Source organism: Carcharhinus amblyrhynchos, chromosome 30 (genome assembly GCF_965287045.1).
Source record: "Carcharhinus amblyrhynchos chromosome 30, sCarAmb.v2.hapA, whole genome shotgun sequence".
NCBI classification, from domain to species: domain Eukaryota; kingdom Metazoa; phylum Chordata; class Chondrichthyes; order Carcharhiniformes; family Carcharhinidae; genus Carcharhinus; species Carcharhinus amblyrhynchos.
The window spans coordinates 11,696,616-11,718,378 of record NC_137353.1 but is presented as its reverse complement, the minus strand read 5'-3'; the positions used below and the strand labels follow the sequence as shown (position 1 = coordinate 11,718,378).

General features: G+C 40.0%; 1 protein-coding gene across 1 annotated transcript in view; it reads left to right on the top strand.

Moving 5' to 3' along the window:
• Window positions 1-3,587: 3,587 nt before the first annotated feature.
• mmel1 (membrane metalloendopeptidase like 1) overlaps window positions 3,588-21,763 on the top strand; it is an 80,320-nt gene continuing 62,144 nt past the window's right edge. Inside the window, exons 1-4 of the mRNA XM_080214976.1 lie at window positions 3,588-3,763; window positions 3,872-4,035; window positions 18,011-18,070; window positions 20,683-20,844. Coding sequence (XP_080071102.1) covers window positions 3,681-3,763; window positions 3,872-4,035; window positions 18,011-18,070; window positions 20,683-20,844 — 469 coding nt within the window. The 5' untranslated portion in view covers window positions 3,588-3,680. The remainder of the gene's footprint in view (window positions 3,764-3,871; window positions 4,036-18,010; window positions 18,071-20,682; window positions 20,845-21,763) is intronic.

Sequence of the window (21,763 nt, the reverse complement as noted above, 5' to 3'; positions counted from 1 at the left end):
GAATGGCCAAGTGGATTAGGTATTGAAAAGCTGTTATCGCTTGTGGAATTCCAAACAGAGTACCTAAGCGAGAGGAGGAGAGAGGAAGAAAATATTCCAAATTATTATTGATCCAGTTGTGAAAATTGTTGGTTGAATCCCACTCCAAGACATGAACACATGATGAATTAATGCTTCAGTGCAATACTGGGGGACAGCTGCATTGTTGGAGGTGCTATCATTGAAGTGAAATGTTAAAACAAATCTCACTGCCCAAATAAATGTTAAATATGTAATGGCACCATTGGAAAAGGAGGAGTTTCCTCAAAACACTGGTCAACATTAACCAGCCCCTGCATAAACCTAAATTGTTTATTTTCTTCACTCACAGGATGTGATGTCATTGATAAGACCAGCCTTTATTGCCCTTGAGAAGGTAAGGTAAAGGTAAAGTTGCCATAGTCTCATCGGACATAGGCTACTCTAGAGGGGGAAAGCTGACTGGTGGTGATTTAACCTGAGGATCATCACACCTCAGGCGAGGGGCAAAGTTGATAAGGCGGGATCATCATGAATAATCTCAGCCAGAATGAGAATTAACCTACACTGTTAATATCGCTCTGTGTCAGGAACCAACTGTCCAACCAACTGAGTGAAACTGAAGATGGGGTAAATAACCTTCCTTAGTGCCAGTAAATGGCCTTCTGTACCATTCCAGAGGCTGTTAATAGTCACTTAGATCGCTGAGTCAGGAGTAATGTACAGACCAGACAGATACGGGTGGCATATTTCCTTCCTGAAATTATAATAGTGGTACAGATAGATTTTTATAATAATACAACAGTTTCATCAGTACCATTGCTGATACTACCTTTTCATTTTAAATTTACTTTTGGCTCATTGAATAAAAGGGAAAGTTGCAATATGAATAGAAAATCAGTAGCGTGACAGTAAACAGAGAGGATCTTAAAATTATAGAATTCCTATAGTGCATACAGAGGCATCAAGTCTGCACCGACTATCCAATAGAACATCCCACCCAGGCCCGAGCCCCGTATCTTCATCTATTTACCTCACTAATTCCCCCCTAATCTGCACATCTTTGGACACTAATGGACAATTTAGCACAGTCAATCCTCCAATTTATCTTCATAACTGAAATCCCTCATCCCTGCAACAATTCTTACGCACTCTCTCCAATATCTTCACATCTTTCCTAAACTGTGATGCTCCAGTTGAGGTTGAACTTGTGCACATCTTTGGACTGTGGGATGAAACTGAAGCATCCAGAGGAAACCCACATAGACATGGGGAGACTGTGCAAACTCCACACAGAAAGTTGCCCAAGGCTGGAATTGAACCTGTTTCCTTGGTGCTGTGAGGCAGTGATTAATTAATATTTTTCAGGTTGGAGGAAGGTTTGTAATAGAGTACCTGGGGTCAATGTTGAAACGTTTGCTCTTCCTGATATACAAATGACCTAGACTCTGGTATACAGTACACAATTTCAAACTTTGTAGATCATATGAAACTTAGAAACATTGTGAACTGTGAGGAGGATGGTCTAAAACTTCGAAAGGATTTAGACAAATTGGTGAAATGGGCGGACGAGGGGCAGATGAAGTTCAATGTGGAGAAATGTGAAGTGATTCATTTTGGTAGGATGAACACGGAGAGACAATAAAATAAAGGATTCAACTCCGAAGGAAGTTCAGGAGCAAAGGGATCTGGATGTATATGTGCATAAATCATTGAATTTGGCATGATAGCTTGAGAGTAATTAATAAAGCATACAGTATCTTAGGTTTTTTTGATAGCAGCAAGAGTACAAGAGAAAATAAATTATGGTGAACTTGTTTAACACATGAGTTCAGCCTCAACTGGAGCATCACAGTTTAGGAAAGATGTGAAGATATTGGAGAGAGTGCAGAAATGATTCATAAGAATTGTTGCAGGGATGAGGAATTTCAGTTACGAAGATAAATTGGAGGATTTGAGACTTTTTTTCCTTAGAGAAAAGAAGGCTGAGAGGAGATTTGATAAGAGATATTCAAAATGATGCAGTGTCTGGACAAAGAAGACGGGGAGAAACTATTCCCACTCATTGAAAGGATCAAGAACGAGAGGGCACAGATTTAAAGTAATTGCCAAAAGAAGCATCGGGACACAAGGAAAAACATTTCATGCACTGAGTGGTTAAGGTCTACAGTGCAGTGTGTGTGAGTATGGTGGAGACTGGCTCAACTGAAGCATTCAAAAGGGAATTAGACTGTTTTCTGAAAAGGCAGAATGTGAAAAGGCATTGATTGAATTGCTCATTCGGAGACAGCAGGTACCAGATATGATGGGCCAAGTGGCCTCTTTCTGAGTTGTAACAATTCAATGATTCTGCGAAGGAATTTAATTAAAGTTCCTCAGTTAACATGGTGAGATTTGAACTCTTGTCTCTAGACCATTTGCCCAGGTTTACGAGGCCAGTAACTTAATCACCATGCTACCACACACCTTGCTGCTCCCGAGATCCTCCTGCTGCCATACATAGCTGAAATGAGTGTCTATCAAACATAACTCCGTGATTGTAAAGCATTTTGGACAAACTGGGAAGTGTTATAGAAAAATAAGTTAACGCTTTCAAACTGTAAATTCATACGCAAGAAAATCTTTCTTCGCTCATTAGTCAAGTTTATAATCCAAATTTCACAATGCAGATAAATAAATGGAATTATTTTGAGAAATCACACCCAAACTGAACAGTAATATAATATTCCTTGATTTTCATGGTTTCTATCATATTTTACACTGTTCTTTGCGACCCGCTTCTTCCTGCTCAGACTCAGTTATAGTAGTCCAGTTGTCTCTTGAGTCAAGTGGTTGCGAAATGTTACTGGGACATTCTTTTAGCAACATTCAGTAAATTTGCCGATAATATTGCAGTGGCGTTTTCAGGTGTAATAAGTTCCTGCAAAATTGCTCCAGCCATTACTGGAGCGAGGGCGAAATCCTCGTTTACTTTAACTTACTTACAGCCTCACGACTGCATCGTGAACACACACACACTGCTCACAATGAAGCTCCCAGAGTAACAGAACCCGAACAACATTCAGAAGATGTCTAATCAATTTTGTCTTTAAGGAATGGCCCTTGCATAAAATGCCGCAGTTGAATGAGCTGCTGAATCTCACTGTTAAAAGTTACTGAAGCTGCATTGCAGTGATCCCTCTCTGAGAACACAGACTCCAGTGCAGCTTGTGTTTGTTGGAGGGGACAGACTGAACGAAACGGGACTGAAATCGATAAGTGCGGATGCTTGGGGCTCACGACTGGGTTGGGGGAGAGGTTCTTTTTTCTTCCTCTTGTCCCTTTCCTCCCCTAATCTTCTGCTACCTACTGCCCGAGAACTCCGGGTCATGAAGTCAGGAAGTAACTCCTGCCACTGTTGTTTCCATTTCTCTGTACCCACCCCCTTCTTGCGGGAATAATGTTACAAATGAACCAATCCTTTAGGGGGAAGTTGCCGTCACTAGGCAGATGAACGCTTGTTGGTCGAAGTTCTTGAACCCCCAATTGCCCTTTTCATTTCCCTCTTATCTTCGAACCAAAGACTTCATGACAAAGTTGCTCGGGCTGTCTCTCACTCGCTCACATTCCCAGTTCCAACATCCAATGTCATTTGCAGCCCCGCGGATCAATATATCGCTTTAATGAATACCCCGCCCATCGATAAGAGACTGGGGGATTTATCCATACAGGCAGGGGAGATGGAAGATCAGGCGAAAGTGCAAATGTAAAAGTGTTTTTATTTCTACTCGCTCGGTTTCTAGCCTGTTTTAGTAGAGTCGCTGTTTGCTGGGACGTTTCAGTAACCGGAGCCCGCCTTTCTTTTCCCATTTAGAGTCACTATAATGGGCAAATCGGAAAGCCAGATGGACATCGTGGAGAAGTCGACAAAATCAGTCAAGAAAAGTTGGACTTTCATTGAAATTGCACTCACTGTGCTGCTCCTTCTCATGACATGCGCAGTGGTAGCACTGGTTGTGTTGTATACAATCCAAAGAGGTAAGGTGACCCGTGATCAATGACTCTGGTTAATTAACCTTCTTCCTGAAAGGTTACCCTTTGGTGGTTCGCATGATAACTGCAGCCTTGCAGCTAAACCATTCCTCGTAATGTTATTCAGAATTCCTAGGGTGACTGACATTTATCACCTATCTCCAAATTCCCTGATGGTAGACTATCTTCTTAAGCTGCTGAGATCTTTGTAATGGTTTGATACAGCAGAGTAGTTTGTTAGGACTACTTCAGAGGGCAGTTGAAGAGTGTACTGGTGTGGCACAGGAGATTCCTCCAATGTTTCTTGTGTTATATTTGTGAATTAACCCAAATTGAATTCATTGCTACAGTTAGATTGTGACAGCATAGTGGCACAGTGGTTAGCACTGTTGCCTCGCAGTGCTAGAGATCTGGGTTCAATTCCTGGCTTGGGCCACTGCGTGGAGTCTGCATGTTCTCCTGTGTCTGCATAGGTTTCCTCCAGATGCTCTGGTTTTCTCTCACAGTCTGAAAGATGTCCTGGGTAGGTGCATTGGCCATGCTAAATTCTAAAAAAGGCTAGTGAAAGGAACATCAGTCAAATGTACTGTACTGTAAAGGGGGCATGGATGGAGTTTGAAGTGCATTAGCGTAGACTGTGCTGTTTCTTTTTGGAGGCTGCCCTTTTTAATTTGCTCCTCCATTAATTTGATTTAGTTTATGTGTTTAGTCAAAAAGATTGACTATGGTGCCTGTTGTAGGCAGCAATGCTCATTTGGTGGTGTCTCTGTGTCTGATGTGCGTACATGACCCTCTCCAGTAATTTGAGCACAGAAATCTAGACTGAAACTCCAATGCAGTACTGAGCAGTCCTGCACTGTCAGTGGTGCTGTCTTTCTGATGATACATTTAACTAAAGTCTTGCCTACTCTCTCAGGTGGATGTAAAAGGTGGAGGACACTATTTCAGGATGGATGTCCTACTCATTATCATGTTGTTATTTGTAAGCCCTTGCGTTGTATCAATTAGCTGTTGTTTTTCCTACATTACTATACTTCAAAGATACAATGCTTGGAGATATTTTGAGTTTGTGAAAAATGCCAAATAAATGCAATACCCCATTTTCTTTGTTGTATATGAGGAAATCACTTGAAGGAGGTATTAAGGTACCAGTTGTACCTGTGGTGCCACTGGTGTGAAGAGGCATGATGGTACAGTGGTTAGCACTGCCTCACAGAGCCAGGGACCAGGGTTCAATTCCTGGCTTGGATCACTGTTGCTGTCTGCATGTTCTTCCCGTATCTGTGTGGGTTTTCTCCGGGTGCTCTGGTTTCCTCCCACAATCCAAAAGAAGTGCTGGTTAGGTGCACCGGCCATGCTAAATTCTTCCTCAGTGTACCCGAACAGGCGCTGGAGTGTGGCAGCTAAGGGAGTTTCACAATAACTTCATTGCAGTATTCATGTAAACCTACTTGTGACTAATTAATAAATAGATAAATAAAAATCCATTTTAACTCTTCGCTGACAAAAGGAGAAAATAGGTGAAAACACAAATCTGACTCTGTTACCCTGGAATGGTCACAGTGACTAAAGTAGCTATTTATCTCACTGCCTCTAGATCCTCATATTCAGAATGTGTGGCTGTGCATCAATGCAGAAATTTAGATTCTGCAATGAGATGCTTCTTGGCTTTTTGGCTAAGATCAATTGTCAGATCAAAGCCAAGATGGGATGCAAAGCTTTATCTTGTCAGGCTGGACTTTGTTTGTCTCTCTTGTAGGTCTTTGAATTGGATTTTGAATTTGGTTTTTGGAGCAAGCAAGCAAGCAATGGATTTGGGTTTGTCCAGTCCATTCTGAGCATTGGCTTTGTAACTTTAAGAATGGAGTAAAAAGTTAATTTTTAAGAAATGGAGGTCTAACCGTGGGCAACACCACAGGTAGGAGCTGGCCACATCAGTTGGTTTTCAAACCTGTTGCACTATGGCTGCAGTGAGATGCTAAACTACAGGATTTCCAGCATTAAAATCTAACTGGCATTTGGAAGGTTTTGTTCAATTGGCACTAAATGATATGTATAGAAGAACTGATGGTATATCTGCCAGTGCCACATTGCATCCTGCAAGTCTCATGCTCAGAGACTTATGGGTTTTCCAGTGGATTACAAAATGTCCCAGTTGCATCTTCTTGCCAATGCTCTTTAAAAGATATGTTGGACATTAAGATGATATCTTTGACACTAAGCAGCTATAATTAATGTTGTCTTTTTTTACTGAAAGTTATCTTTGTTTAAAACTGTTGAAGATACTTCTAGTTGTCATGTGTTAGGGACATTGGCCCCGTTAGCGAAAAATGATAGCGTAAGTGGTAGTGATAGGGCATAAGTGCAAATTTGTGTTAGCAATCACATTTATGTCAGTGCTTATTTTAGATGTAATGTTAATTTTCATTCAGTGATATTTTTAGAAAAGAAAAACAGATGAGCGTCATTCCTAGAGCAAAACTGATGGGTCAATGTGCTCCCGAAGCAGGCTGAACTCTGCTTGAAGTTGAAATCTACCTCAGTGATTCGAAATGATAATCATTTGTCTCTGTGTTAAATTAACATTTGAGGTGTTTATGCTTAGTGTTAGTAATGAAGCTAATGGTAACAGCAATGCAATAATTAGAGTTATGTCAATGTTATTGGGATCTGCAAGTGCTATCAGGGTCTTGCAATTTTTTTTTAGCTTTTTTTAGTTCAATCTAAATCAAAAGTTGATTATTTCAATTTAACATTTTTTAAAAAAAAAAAGAACTTTTTTGGCGCTGAATTCCCACATGTCTTATTGAATTGGCTTAAATCAAATTTATTAGTACAAAATCACTTCAGATAATGAGGACTAACTAGATTTTGTTCCAAGAAATATTGACAAATGTTCTTTTTGAGGCCATTGACATCTGTTCACTCACTCTCCCCCCAACCTGAACTTCCCGATTGATACAATTCTGCAGTATTGATTTTAAAGGGACGTGTTATTGCTTCAGGTGATTCTCCGTTCTGTGTAGGGAAACAGCTGGTCTGCATTCTGTGTCTGAACACATGGTCATAGCAGCAGCCTTATGCTCCATCAGTTCAAAAAGTGGAGCATAGTGGTACTCAGACACAATATTTGTCAAATGTATTTAATTTATCCCCTTTGAAACACTATAATTTAGATATTGTGTTTGCATCTCTCTAAGATTAGTCAGTGTTAATAATTGAGAGTGTTTTTGGGACCAATTTGGACTTTGTCCAGTAAGTATACTTTAAACAATGGTTGAAGTATTGATAAAGTCAAGTTTGTCACGCTGCTGACATTTATGTCTGGAAAGGATTGCACTAATCTGATATAAGTCATATAACTAACTGGATTTTTCAAAGATAGACACCCACCAAAAACATGCAGTTTGTCTGATGAATTGCGCAGTAGAATACAACTGATCTTGAACATGAGCACAAATGGTTCAACACAACATTTGATTGCAGGAATCCTATGTAACATTTATTGCTGCTGGAATGTAATCCTGCTTGCAATCCATTCCGGTGGGTGTTAATTTGCATGTGATGCACTTCTGATGATGTGCTATCTTACATACACTCACTGCAACCCTGAAATGAAACCTCAGCCACAGGTACTATCTATTTTACAGCACCATATTGTGGTTTGTTCCACAAGATTTGAGTTTTATAACATGCATGACGTATGATAACGTTGTTTCCACTGGGATGTATCTACACATTGTGCTATTTCTTTCCAAGGAAAAATAAAAATTCTAATCTGATAGCCATTACAGAGACATGGGCTGGCATGGTGGCACAGTGGTTAGCACTGCTGCCTCACATTCCAACCATTATCTTGTAATTGAGTTTGTGTCTATATATGCCCTGTTTGTGAAACAAATCCTGCACTCGCCTGATGAAGGAACGGCACTCCAAAAGCTCGTGCAAGCAAGTAAACCTGTTGGATTTTAACCTTGTGTTGTGCGACTACTTACTGTGGCTCACAGTACTAGGGACCTAGGTTTGCTTGCTGGCTTGGGTGACTGTCTGTGTGGAGTTTGCACATTCTCCCTGTGCCTGCATGGGTTCCCTCCAGTTTCCTCCCACACTCCAAAGATATGCAGGTTAGGTTGATTGGCCATTCTAATTGCCTCTTAGTACTTATTTACCCTACTAACTCCCTGACAGTGTTATAGAGATAGGGCCTGGATGGGATTGTGAAGACTTGATGTGCCGAATGGCCTCCTTCCGCACTATAGAGATTCTATGATTTTATGACATGGCTTCAGGATGACAAAGACCTGGTCCTGAATATTCAAGGATACTCAACATTTAGGAAGGACATGAAGAAAGGAAAGGTTGGAGGGGTAGCTCTGTTAATTAAGGATGACATTGGCATAATAGAGAGAGAGAAAAATGACCTTAGTTCTGGGGATTGAGATGTAGAATCAGTTTAGGTAGAGATAAGAAATAGTAAATGTAAGAAGTCATTTGTGGGACTGGGTCTTTAGGCATCTAACAGTAACCACACTGTAGGATGGAGCATAATAGGCAGAAATAATCAGAACTTGTGAGAAGGGTATGGCCATAATCATGGGTGGTTTTAATCTATATAAAGATTGAGCAAATCAGATTTGCAAAGGTAAAATGCTAAAAGTTTTAAAAAGCATTTAGACAGTTACATGGGTAAAATGGGTATGGAGGGATATGGGCCAAATGTGGGACTAGCTTAGGGATTTTAAAAAAAGTGCAGCATGGACAAATTAGGCTGAATGGCCTGTTTCCATGCTGTAAACCTCTGATTCTATGAAGTAGCCTGGATGATGAGTTCCTAAAAGAATTTTTTGAGACAGTTTCTTAGAGCAGCACATTCTAGCACCAACCAGAGAGCTGGTTATAGAAGATCTGATAATGTGTAATTAGACAGGATTAATGAATGTCCTCCCGAGTGAAGATGCCTCAGAATACTTGTGATTATAACATGATAAATAAGACTAGTGTTTTAAATATAAATAAGGGTAATTATGAGGGCATGAAAGCAGAGTGAGCGAATGTGATCTTTGAAATTAGGTTAAAGGATAGATAATAAGAGATGTAGTGGCAGGCATTTCAGAACATTCATCAAAGATACATTCCAGTGAGAAATAAATGAGTGGAAACACCACTCATGACCAACTAAAGAAGGTAAAGACTATCAAATTTTAAAAAAAGGAATTCTGCAAAAATGAATGGCAGGTCAGAAGATTGTCAGAATATAAAAAAACAGCAAAAAGTCACTAAAAGATTGAAAAGGTAGGAAGAATTAGATTAGGAGAAAAAGGCATCTAGAAATATTTTTAAAAAGCAAAAGTTTCTGCAGGTATTTAAAAAAGGTAAAAGTAAGTAAAGTAGCATTGGTTATCTAGAGAGTGAACCTAGGGAATTAATAATGAAAAATAAGGAAATGGCAGATAAATTGAACAGATATTTTATGTTTGTTTTCACTGTAAAGGATCCAAGTAACATACCAAAAATGAGTGAAGGTGGTGTTGAAAAGGAGGGAGGAACCTAAAACATTTACAATCATGAAGAAAATTATTAGAACTAAAAGCTGACAAGTTCTCAGGTCCTGATAGACTTCATCCGAGAACCTTGAAAGAAGTGGTTGCTGACATAGCGGATATGTTAGTTTTAATTTTCCTAGAGGGGCTCTAGAAAAGTCCCATTTGATTGGAAAACAGTGAATATGACTCCTCTATTCGAGAAAGGAGGGAGACTGAAAGCAAGAAACTACACGCCAGTTAGATTAACATCTCTCATAGGGAAATTGCTGGAATCTATTATGAAAGATGTTAGTGGAGCACTTATAAAATTACAGTGAAATCAGGCAGAGTCAACATGGTTTTGTGAAAAAAAAGTCATGTTTGTCTAATTTATTGGAATTGTTTGAGGAAGTACAAGCTACGGGGATGTAGTGTGTCCAGAAGGCAATGTGCTGTATGGCATGGATAGAGGATTGATGAGCTAACAAGGAGCAGAGTAGACATAAATGACTCATTTTTCAGTTTGACAACATGTGATCAGTAGAAATCAGGGCCTTAACTATTTACAATTTAGATCAATGACATGGATGGGCGGAATATATGTTTACTAAACTTGCTGATGTCACAAAGGTAGAGGGTTGGGAAAGTAAGTTGTGCAGAGGATAAAAGTCTGCAAAGGGACATAGATTAAGTGAGTTAGGCAAGAATTTAGCAGATGGAGTATAATGTGGGAAAATGTGAATGCAGGAATAATAGAAAAGCAGCATATTTAAATGGAGAAAAATAGGATGTGGGAACTGCTGACTGGACCACCATTTGTTACCCATCGTTTGGGGCATTTAAGAGTCAATCACATTGCTGTGGATCTGGAGTCACAGATCAGGTTACACAGACAAATTTCCTTCCCTAAAGGACATTAGTGAAACAGATTTTTTTTTACGACAAAGGTATCATGGTCATCATTAGACTTTTAATTCCAAATTTTTATTGAATTCAAATTTCATCATTTGCCATGGTGAGATTCGAACCCAGGTCCCCAGAACATTACCCTGGGTCTCTATGGCAATACTGCTACGCTACCATTTCCCTTATATTGCAGAACTCTGGTACATGAATTGGAAAAAATTAGTATGCAGGTACAGCAAGTGACTCAGAAGGCAAATGGAATGCTGTTGCATATTATAAGAAGAAAGGAATATAAAAGGAGGGATGTCTTTTTACATTTGTGTATGGCATTGGTATGACTTGTCTGACTGATACTTTGGATGGCAGTTAATCCTACGGGAAAGGCTTGGACAGGCTGGGTCAATGAGAGGTGATATTTTTAAACCATATAAGATCCTGATGGGTCTTGACAATATGGATGCTGAAAGGATGTTTCTCCATGTGGGAGAGACTAGAACTAGGAGACACATTTATAAATAGAAGTCTCCCATTTAAGATGGAGATGAGAAGATTTTTTTCTCTCTGAGGGTTGTGAACCTTTGGAACTCTCTTTGCTAGAGAATGATGAAGGCAAGGTCATTGAATAATTTATAGTAGATAAATTCTTGAGTAGCAAAGGAGTCAGAGGTTATCAGGGGTAGGTGGGATATGGAGATAAGGCTATAATCAGCCACGATCTAATTGAATGGTGGAACAAGATCAAGGAGCCAAATGGCTCCTTCTACTCCTAATCTGTATGTTTAAGTATTTATTCTTCAAGTGCAAAATATTCAGAATTCAGTCACAAATTTGAAGCACTTTTTATATGTAGAGAACAAACACCATGATACTACTAATGATTTGTAATTTTAGCCCTGAACTACAAATCTAACAGGAAGGAGGACAGTACAGAAGGAAGAGAGAGAGCTTGGTTTTCAATGAATGGACCATTCCAGCAATACATTGCTAATAGAGCTCTCGTACCCACACCATGTTGAGGAATGTTACCTTTGCAGAAGGGTGACTTACAGATGTTGCTTCTGCTTGGGGTTTTCATACACAAAATATGATTTTAAATAATCCCTTTAATTATCATGTCTTAGAATAAGCCCTCCCTTTCCACTCTCCTTTTTTTCTAAAGCATCCTTCATGCAAATCACAGGGAAAATTAATTAATGTCTATTTATCCTGGTAATGTCCAGCATTTAACTAACTGCTTTTTAAATAGTAATCCCAATCTTTGCATTTTCCTAGGGCCACCTGTTGCCACAATAAATTCTGAAAGTAAATAGTATTTTTTTGAAGTGTGAAATTCCTTGCAACAAATCAACAGTGGGAAGGGCCCCAAACATCTGGTTGTCATTTCCTGAAGGCAGATTGGATATCAAATATTTACAACTTGCAAACACTTTGCACATTCTGACAGGAGGAAATTATCTTTTTTTAAATGCATTGTTTATCCCCCAGTCTCTGGAGGGCAATATATTACCAATTTGCTTGCAAGTATCTTTTTTAAAGGGATATAATTGGTCTCCAGAACTCTCCTGTGATTTTTCGCTAAGTATATATTTTGATTCACGAGGCAAATGGTGTTGGTAAACAGATCAGCCACAGTGGGACACACTTGAGGGACTAGATGCCCTACTCCTGTACCTATATTCATGTCAGCTGGGATTCCTGCTAGAAAGTAGTTTAAAGTTTATTTAACAATGTCACAAATAGGCTTGCATTAACACTACAATGAAGTAACTGTGAAAAATCCCCTAGTCGCTATACTCTGTGACTGTTCGGGTACACTGAGGGAGAATTTAGCATGGCCAATGCACCTAATAAGCATATCTTTTGGACTGTGGGAGGAAATTGGAGCAACTGGTGGAAATTCAAACAGACATGGGGATAATGTGCAGACTCTGCATACACAGTGACCCAAACCAGGAATCAAACCCAGGTCCCTGCACTTGAGGCAGCGGTGCTAACCACTGTGCCACCATGCAAATATACATGTGTGGACATTGGTTGAGGATGATATTAGTCCTCCATGTCCAAATATAGTATATTTTTGGCAGTCTAAATTCTCAGATTAAAAAAAAATGATGCCTTGAATAAAGTGAGTCCCTACGCTCGTGGCGCTGTATCCCAATATAACTCAGATCGTATAGGAAGAAAACTATATGAAAAAATCCACAACAGTTCATCACAAATGCATCATCATATGGAGGCAGTGATGTAGTGGTATTGTCACTGGACTAGTAATCCAGAGACTTAGGGCTATGGGGATGCGGGTTCAAATCCCACCACAGCAGATGGTGGAATTTGAATTGCATAAAAATCTGGAATTGTAAAAACCCATCTGGTTCACTAATGTCCTTTAGGGAAGGAAATCTGCTGTCCTTACCTGGTCTGCCAAAACATTACTCCAGAGAGGGACTCTTAAGTGCCCTCTGAAATGGTTGAGCGAGACACTCAGCTCATGGCCAATTAGGGATGGCCAATAAATGCTGGTTTATTCAGCAATGCTCACATCCTAAGAATGAATTAAAAAAAGAATTGAAAAAGCAACAGACAACTTTTATAAATGTTCTGAATGTGATCATTATTCTACATATGCTCATTGTTCCTGCCCTCTGATGACAGGCAGTGTCTCTATGGAGTAGTGTGAGTATCTTGGTTTTTTTTTTACCCCCTCCTGAGTACATGTTTGTGAAGTTTGGTCAGTCTGTTCCCTGTTAAATACATTGAAGAACCACACCTTACACAGTCAGCATTTTAGACTCAGTGCACACTTTTGCACATTTGAAATCTTCTTGTCCATTTCTACCTGATGCATCCAGTGATGGGACATTAACGTTCTGGTGTAAACAAGAATTGTTGACCTCTCAAAATTTCTTGCTAATAAATTGCTAATAACTTTTAAAAAGAAATTTGCACTTTCACATAACAGCTGAAAAGGTGACACGGAAAGATATTGGGCGGAATTTTACAGCCTCGCCCGAGAGAGACCGGAAATTTCCACTAGAGCTCAATGGAGATTTCTGTTGTCGGACACTTGCCTGCTCCGATTCCGTGGCGGCCGAGGTGGCAGAATTCCAGCATCCATGTTTGAAGACTTTTACTGTGACAAAAAAAAACACTATTGACTAAACAATTATTCTTCAAACCACAAAACAGAACTTTTTTAAAGCACGACTGAAAACACATTTCACAGATATACTTTACACCAACCTTTGAGTAGACATTCCATTCTCCCAGACCCAATCCAAGGTGATTCTTAACTCTTGAGGGTTTTTCTTATTCTGTTTGCAGTTTCGGAACTTTAAATTTCAGAATTGTCTTTCAAAGTGGGTTTTTTTCCACTTGGTGATTCGTCCTCTAGCATAGTTAGGCAAATCTTCCAGTCTTTTCAATTTGATCTAGTGCAGAAATACCTGGGTAGATTGAAAATGGTTGTTTTTTTTTCTTTAAAAGAAGGAAACAGGAATTTGTACTGTACGACAACTGAAGTGTGACAGTTGCATCACAAAACTTTTAATGTTATAATGGCCTCCATTGGAACATTTTTATACATTTAAAGTGCTATATGTATGTAAGTGTTTGATGTTGAGATTTTGATTTGATTTATTGTCACATGTGTTAGTATACAGTGAAAGGTATTGTTTCTTGTGCGCTATACAGACAAGGCATACCATTCATAGAGAGGAAATGAGAATGTGCAGAATGTGGCATTACAGTCATAGTTAGGGTGTAGCGAAAAATCAACTTAATACGAGATAGGTCCATTCAAAAGTCTGATGGTAGCAAAGAAGAAGCTGTTTTTGAGTTGGTTGGTACGTGTCCTCAGACTTTTGTATCTTTTTCCTGACGGAAGAGATGGAAGAGAAGTGCTTCAGACAACTGTCTAGAACAGGCTGTCTTCAACTGTTGTTCTCAAATTGAATAATAAGTAAATATGAATGATCATCTGGAAGGCAAGCAAAATGATTGTCCACTTAGATAAAATCTATTATTTTGACAAGATCATTTCCCTAAGATTCCTGACTCCAATCACTTTTACATGTGCTTGTGAAGTACAAAGGAGAGGTGTTTATTGGAGGATCTGTATTGGTGAGTTGGATGAGTCGATGCAGATGTGACTTGGTGTGCAGATCGGTTCAATGAATATATGCTTGAACATGTGTGAATGAGCAGATGTACATGGAAATTGAGTACATCAGTGTAAGTGCGAGTTCTTGGCTGAGAGAGTGTGAAAGTGGGTTGGCAAGTGAGTCAAAGGTGAGTAAAGTGTGCAAGCATCAGGTGTGTGAATAATGAGGTCAATAGCAGAGGGGTGAGTGGGTGCAACATAAAGTGAGGCAAAATTAAAACATCAGTATTTGCCATGTACCCTGTCATCACCTTGCCGCTCAAGGACCAGCTCCCTTTGTTTTACAAGATAGAACAGTAATGCTAATCATTGTGCGCAGATTCGTTGTAAAACAATGGATGAGAAGTCAGTCCTTCTGTATACTCTGCGCTGTGCAGAGTTTTCAGTGATGTTGGGCACAGAGGCACTATTCAAAATCTTGCAGCAGTAAGTTAAACTAAGTGAACTGGCAAGCCTTTTCTCCTGACGGGAACTCAGCTTGACAATTGTAAATTGAATATCACACATTCACACTGTTGTGTGACTTGCTGATTAAAAGAGACATCCATGTAGGATCTTGTTGCTGATCTCTCATGGCGTGACATCTTTGACATTTGAGTTGGAAGATTTTTAAATTTCCTTTATTCAGTTCTGTTGTAGCATTTGTATTTTTGTTAGCCATTTATAGTTGGAGTTAAAAGATGATCACAGTGGTTAGCACTGCTGCCTCACAATGCCAGGGATCCAGGTTCAATTCCTGGCATGGGTTGCTTTCTGTGTGGAGTTTGCACATCCTCCCCGTGTGTGCGTGGGTTTCCTCCAGGTGCTCCAGTTTCTCCTCACAGTCTGAAAGACATGCTGGTTAGGTGCACCTGTCATTCTAAATTCTCCTTCAGTGTGCCCGAACAGGCACCGGAGTGTGGCGACTAGGGGATTTCCACAATAACTTCATTACAGTGTTAACGTAAGCTTACTTGTAACTAATAAATAAATGCAAACAAGCTCTCTCGACAGTAGCTTCCAGATCCGAGGCCTCTCAAACCTAAAAGGACAAGGATAGCAGATATGTGGGAACATCACCACCTGCAAGCTCCCTTCCAAGCCACACACCATCCTCACTTGGAGTTCCATTGCCGTTCCTTTACTGTAGCTGGCTCAAAATCCTGCAACTCTTTTCCTAACAGCACTGTGAATGTACTTATACCACATGGACTGCAACAGTTCAAGAAGACAGCTCACTAGCATTTTCTGATGGGCAAGAAATACTGGCCTAGCCAGTAATGCCCAAATTCTGAGAACAAATAAATTTTTAAAAATTACAGCAATTATTAAAAGGTAATTTGATTAATCAAATCACATCTGTTTTTCATTTGTGATGGTTTTATTACCTGTGCATCAAATTATGTCACAAAGTAATTTGACCTCATTTCTCAAGTGCTTTTTAACAAGTCTGCAGATAATGCTTTCAATCATTAATGCTTTCTGCAAACAATTTAATATCCAACAGTGGGAGAAGCACTTTAAATTTTGATTGCAAAACTACTACAGTTGAGCACAACATCTGGGTCAAAACATACATCCCTGGGGGAGAAAAGGAGACTTCTGACAGCTGAAATTTCTGCTTTTTAAAACCATGTGAAAAATTCAGTATCTTGCACATTCAGCCTACCCACTGTGTCTATATAATCCAAGGTGATTCTTTGGTGTAGTATTGGGAAAGTATTGCCAGATGTATTGTTACTGAAATGATGCATTTACTCACAGCCCATCTGTCCACATCTGTGGTTCAGGTACATGCAAAAGATTCCATTGCATTGTTCAAAGAAGAGTAAGAGGTTCTTTTGCCACTCTGGGTAATATTTGTTCCTAGATCACCTTGAGACTGATTGGCCATTTGTCTCATTTGCTGGTTGTCAGATCTTACTATGTTAAAATTGGTTCCTCATTTATTTGCATCACCACGATTACACTTTAACAAGCAAATTGGATGTTTAAATCCTTGGATATTGCTCAGTATTGTAAAGGTTTATAAATTTTTATTCCTCTCAAATTCTGTTAATATTTTGAACTAAATATTGTTTATTTTCAACTTTATGTTTACAAACAGAATTTTAAGAAGAATCTTTGCCAAATACCTGCTTTGTTAAATTACCGATAAAGTTAAGTGCTGGAGGTCATTATGTGAATAGTTATTATTTGCTATGTGTTAAATACTATGTGAATAGGGCGGCGCAGTGGTTAACACTGCTGCTTCACAGCTCCAGGGCCCAGGTTCAATTCGGCCTCAGGTGACTGCATGGAGTTTGCATGTTCTCCCTGTGTCTGTGAGGTTTCCTCCCAGTGTTCTGGTTTCTCCCCACAGTCCAAAGATGTGTGAGTGGCTGTGCAAAAATACCCCGTAGTGTCAGGGGATTAGCAAGATAAATATGTGGGGTGACAGGGAAAGGGCATGGGTCGGAGTGTGGTCGGTGCAGGCTCGATGGGCTGAATGACCTCCCTCTGCAATGTAGGGATTCTATGATTCTAATAACCTTTCATTAAATGGATGAATCTGAGTAGGATTTCTCACATCAGAGATGAAAGTCAAGGCTGATAAATGTAGGACAACATGAAAACTGAGGCGAGATTGTTGAATAAATGTAATACATTTATTAAGACTAATCTAACTCTCCCACTGGAAAACTGGTGCAATCAGATTGGCTTGAATGTATTTACAACTGGCATAAAAGTTATTTAAGATTGGCAGGGGGTAAACCAGATTTGTCAGTTTCCTGTCAGGCAGATGATGTTAAAGTGACCCCCAATCGGAGTCTTGGAAGTCTGGTGGACTATAAAAAGATGGAAAAGCTTTGTAAGGTAGGAGGTTCCACAGCTTTGCATTCCCTCAAATGAAAAAGTTGGAGCAAGAGATGATGGAACAATTCTTGATTTAAGCAGAAGAAGGGAGGTGGGGTGGATGTGGGATGATGCATTTGAAAGAGGAGGAACAGCAGAGGGAGGTTTGAGAAGGAATGGCCAGTGTAGTATTGATAAACAAGGGAGAAAGAAGAATTTGCGTTGATAAAATAATTTTCACATTCTTAGGACATCTCAAAGCACTTCATAGCCAAGGAAGTACCTTTAAAGTAATCACTTTTGCAGTTCAGACAAATGTGGTACAATTTCTTTTGCAGAAAAACCCCATAACTAACCATGAGATGTATGACCAGTTAATTAATGATGATTAGGAAACAAATAACACCAGAAATGTTCTCCCTAGAAGAGTCTCTTTGAACAGGTGAAGGTATGTGGGATTCGCAAGGAAGAATCAATTATCGTAGCTTGCTTGATACTTTTTTGTCTCCTGTTGGTGAAGCAAAGTTAAGTGGATGTTGCAGTTTTCTGACTAAAGTCTTATTCTGTTTTTGGCCCTCAGACAAACAGTTATCCAGCAGCTTGGACAATATATGCACAACCTCGGGCTGTGTGACTGCAGGTGAGTGAAATTCAGAGCCTTGCGTTAAATATGAGCAGTTGGTATTAGAAAATCCATGTACTGCCAATTCCTTAATTTTAGTGGAAAAGTACTTACAAATGCACCAATATACCCGCATCTCCTTTCTCATGATTATTGGACAGAGGAAGAAAATTGCCCTTAAATTTTAAGTAGTGATTCTAATCATCATCTCACAGAATCCAGAATGGCACAGTGGTTAGCACTGCTGCCTCACAGCGCCAGAGTCCCAGGTTCAATTTCCGGCCTCGGGTCACTGTCTGTGTGGAATTTGCACATTCTCCCTGTGTCTTTGTGGGTTTCCTTCAGGTGCTCTGGTTTCCTCCCACAGCCCAAAGATTAGGGTTGTGTTGATTAGCTATGCTAAATTGCCCCTTAGTGTCAGGAGGATTAGCAGGGTAAATGCGTGGTGTTGTGGGAATGAGGCCTGGGTGGGATTGTGGTTAGTACAGACACGATGGGCTGAATGGCCTCTTTCTGTACTGTAGGGATTCAATGATTAATGAGGCCATTCAACCCACTCACTGTACCTGTTCCAACTCATCGAAGGCAGAATTCCACCTGGGGCTTGGGTGACTGGGGTCCGGTAAAATAGCTGGGAACCGTGTGGAGGTGGCTCCCAGAAACAGTCCTGTCATTGGGGTGTTTTCTGAATGTTGGCCATCGAAGCGAATTGGCTGCCCACTCCAAGAAGGCAGGCAGCCAGTTTTCAAAATTAAAGGTTTTTTGCCAATTCCTTTAAGTTGGTTATCAACCTTTCCTCCAGTGGAGGCAGATTTTTATAAATTCTGTTGAAACCCTTAATAATCTTGAATATGTCTCTTTAAGGAAAACAATCCCAGTTTCTTGGCCTCTGTGTTTAGAAGTTGTCTTGCTGTTGACCCTTTCTGTGATAGTGAGACAGCACAATGCTTTGTGATAGAGCACATTGGAGCCTGATGCATCCTCAACCTCATTTTGCAGCATGGCCTGAGACAGTTGATGTGCAGTGTGAACCAGACAGGATTCATATCCTTTATGGTTAAAAAACACACTGAGAGTCATTGTCCAGATTTGTACATGAGGAGCAAAGGGCTGGCTGCCTATGGGAAATAGTAGCTGCAATGATGCATGACTTTCAGGCGATAATAGAAGGGTGGCACAGTGGTTAGCACTGCTGCCTCTCAGCGCCAGGGACCCAGGTTCAGTTCCAACCTCGGGTCACTGTGTGGAGTTTGCACGTTCTCTGCATGTTTGTGGGGATTTCCTCCTGGTGCTCCAGTTTCCTCCCACAGTCTAAAGATGTGAGGGTTAAGTTGATTGACCATACTAAATTGACCCTAGTGTCAGGGTAGCAGGATGGGTTGTAATCGGTGTCGAATGGCCCAAATGGCCTCCTTCTGCACTGTAGGGATTCTATGAAATGGGAATGAATAAAAATAAAGTAAGGCAACCAGAGATGATTTTAAAATGCTTAAAATAATCATAAGCTATTGTAGCAGTACAACTTCATTGGGATAGGTGGCATGCTTCTTTATTACTTGGTTTCACTGGTGCCTTGGAGTTGCTTCCAGTTTCATGGTCACAAAATTAATTCAGCTGAAGATGGTCCTTGAGCTTATCTGATTGCATCTTCCCAGAATACAACGTTCCCCCACTCTGGATTTAAATGGCCCCCTGACATTGCCTATCTAGATTCATTGGGAAAACATGGGCACGTTGGCCAGAGAGCAGAAAGTTACCCATTTTCGTGAAGCCACAATTCCATTTAGATCAGTGCATTTTGGAGACAAGAGGTGATAAGAATTAAAAAGTTGGTGATGGGAGAGGGAAAGTTGAAGAGAAAAAACCTCGGCTTTTTTTGTAAATGATTCTTTCATGGAATGTTGGCATCGCTGGCAAAGCCAGCATCTGTCACCCATCCTGAACTGAGTGCCTCGTTCAGCCATTTCAGAGTCAACCACAGTTCTGCAGCTCTGGAATCCCATGGAAGACTGGGTAAGAATGACAATATTTCTTTCCTAAAGGACATCAGTGAACCAGATGGATTTTTATGACTATTGATGGTAGTTTCATGGTTACCATTACTGAGACTAGCTTTCAATTCCAGATTGTATTGGTTGAATTTAAATTCCACCAGCTGCTGTGGTGGGATTTGACCCCATGTCCTCTGGAGCATTAAGCAGGATCTCTGGAATATTGGTCCAGTGACCTTACCATGACACCAAGATCTCCCCTCGAACAACGTACCATGTTCATTTGGAAGAAAATAATTACTTTTGTTTTAGGCTAATTCAGAACTGAATTATCCTTGTATTCTTTCTGGTTAAAAAACCCATGTTCTAATAACCCACTATACAAAAATACATTTCTTCGACTCTCTCTTTATTCTATTATTTATTTGTCACTGCAATGAAGTTACTGTGAAATTATTCTATTGATGGTGATTTTAATTTTATGATGTTTAGTTACCAACCCACTGACCAATGGAAATGGTTTATCCCTGTGCGGCTTATAAAAATACTTAATCATGTTGAAAAACATGTAGAAACATTGATAACACAGTCCCAAAGAACTGGAACAAATGTATAATTACTTCCTTTTGTTCTATTAAGCTGCACGGATAATTCAGAATATGGATCCATCTGCCTCACCATGTGAAGACTTTTACAGTTATGCCTGTGGTGGTTGGCTGAATAGACACATCATACCAGAGACCAGCCCGAGAATCAGTACATTTGATATTCTAAAAGAGGAATTGGAAATCATTCTAAAAGGTAAAAGTCCAAGACTAATCAGACAGGGACTCAGAGGCTATATTATTTTCAGATAAGACTAGGCAAGGACACTGCCACATCCTTCGGTTGGAATTTACACATAAATAACTTAATTTCCTTTAAATGCAACAGGAATGATAATCAGACAATGCATTGCCACTCAGAAAGGGATGGGCAGGCAGAGTATCTGCACAAAGAAGAGATTATTTTAACCTGACCCAGCCAGTGAGAGGACCTGATTGGCAGCTTGTTGTTTACGTCCAGCGTGATTTTACTTTCTGTGGACTTCGCTGAGAAGTAAGGTCAGACAAGTTGTGACAACAATCCCGTCAACTTCCCATTGGGTAGATTGGTTAAAGTTATGGACAAAGTTTTGTTTTCTATTCTACAGAGATGGTTTATAATGGTTACTTTTGCAAATGAATGCACTCAGCAATTGCTTCTGCACGTACCTTGATGTGTTTTTAATCTGGCGTGTGGCAACCAACATACTGGGGAGATCCAGTGATTATACTGCATGTAAAAGTTTACAGAAATGTTTAGACCTGCCTTGAAGTACATTTACCCTAATATATCAGCAGCACAAAACAGGTAACTGTGATAATTGCTTTATCTTGTAACTTCTTGCGTGTCTCATTAAAAGACAGAGTACATCATTCATCACCAATCGAATGGTTTTAATTTGTGAGATGCACAGGGAAGACCTGATACCCAGGATGTGGGGGGAAGGGCATGGTTATGTAGGGAAAGGCTGAAGAGTTTGGGCCAGGATCCACTGAAGTTTAAAAGATTGAGAAGTGACCTTACCAAACCAGATAAAATCCTGAGGGGATTTGACAAGGTGGATGCTGAACAGGTGAGTGGGCGTTTTCCCCTTGTGGCAGAAACTAGAACTAGGGGGTGCAGTTTAAAAATAAGG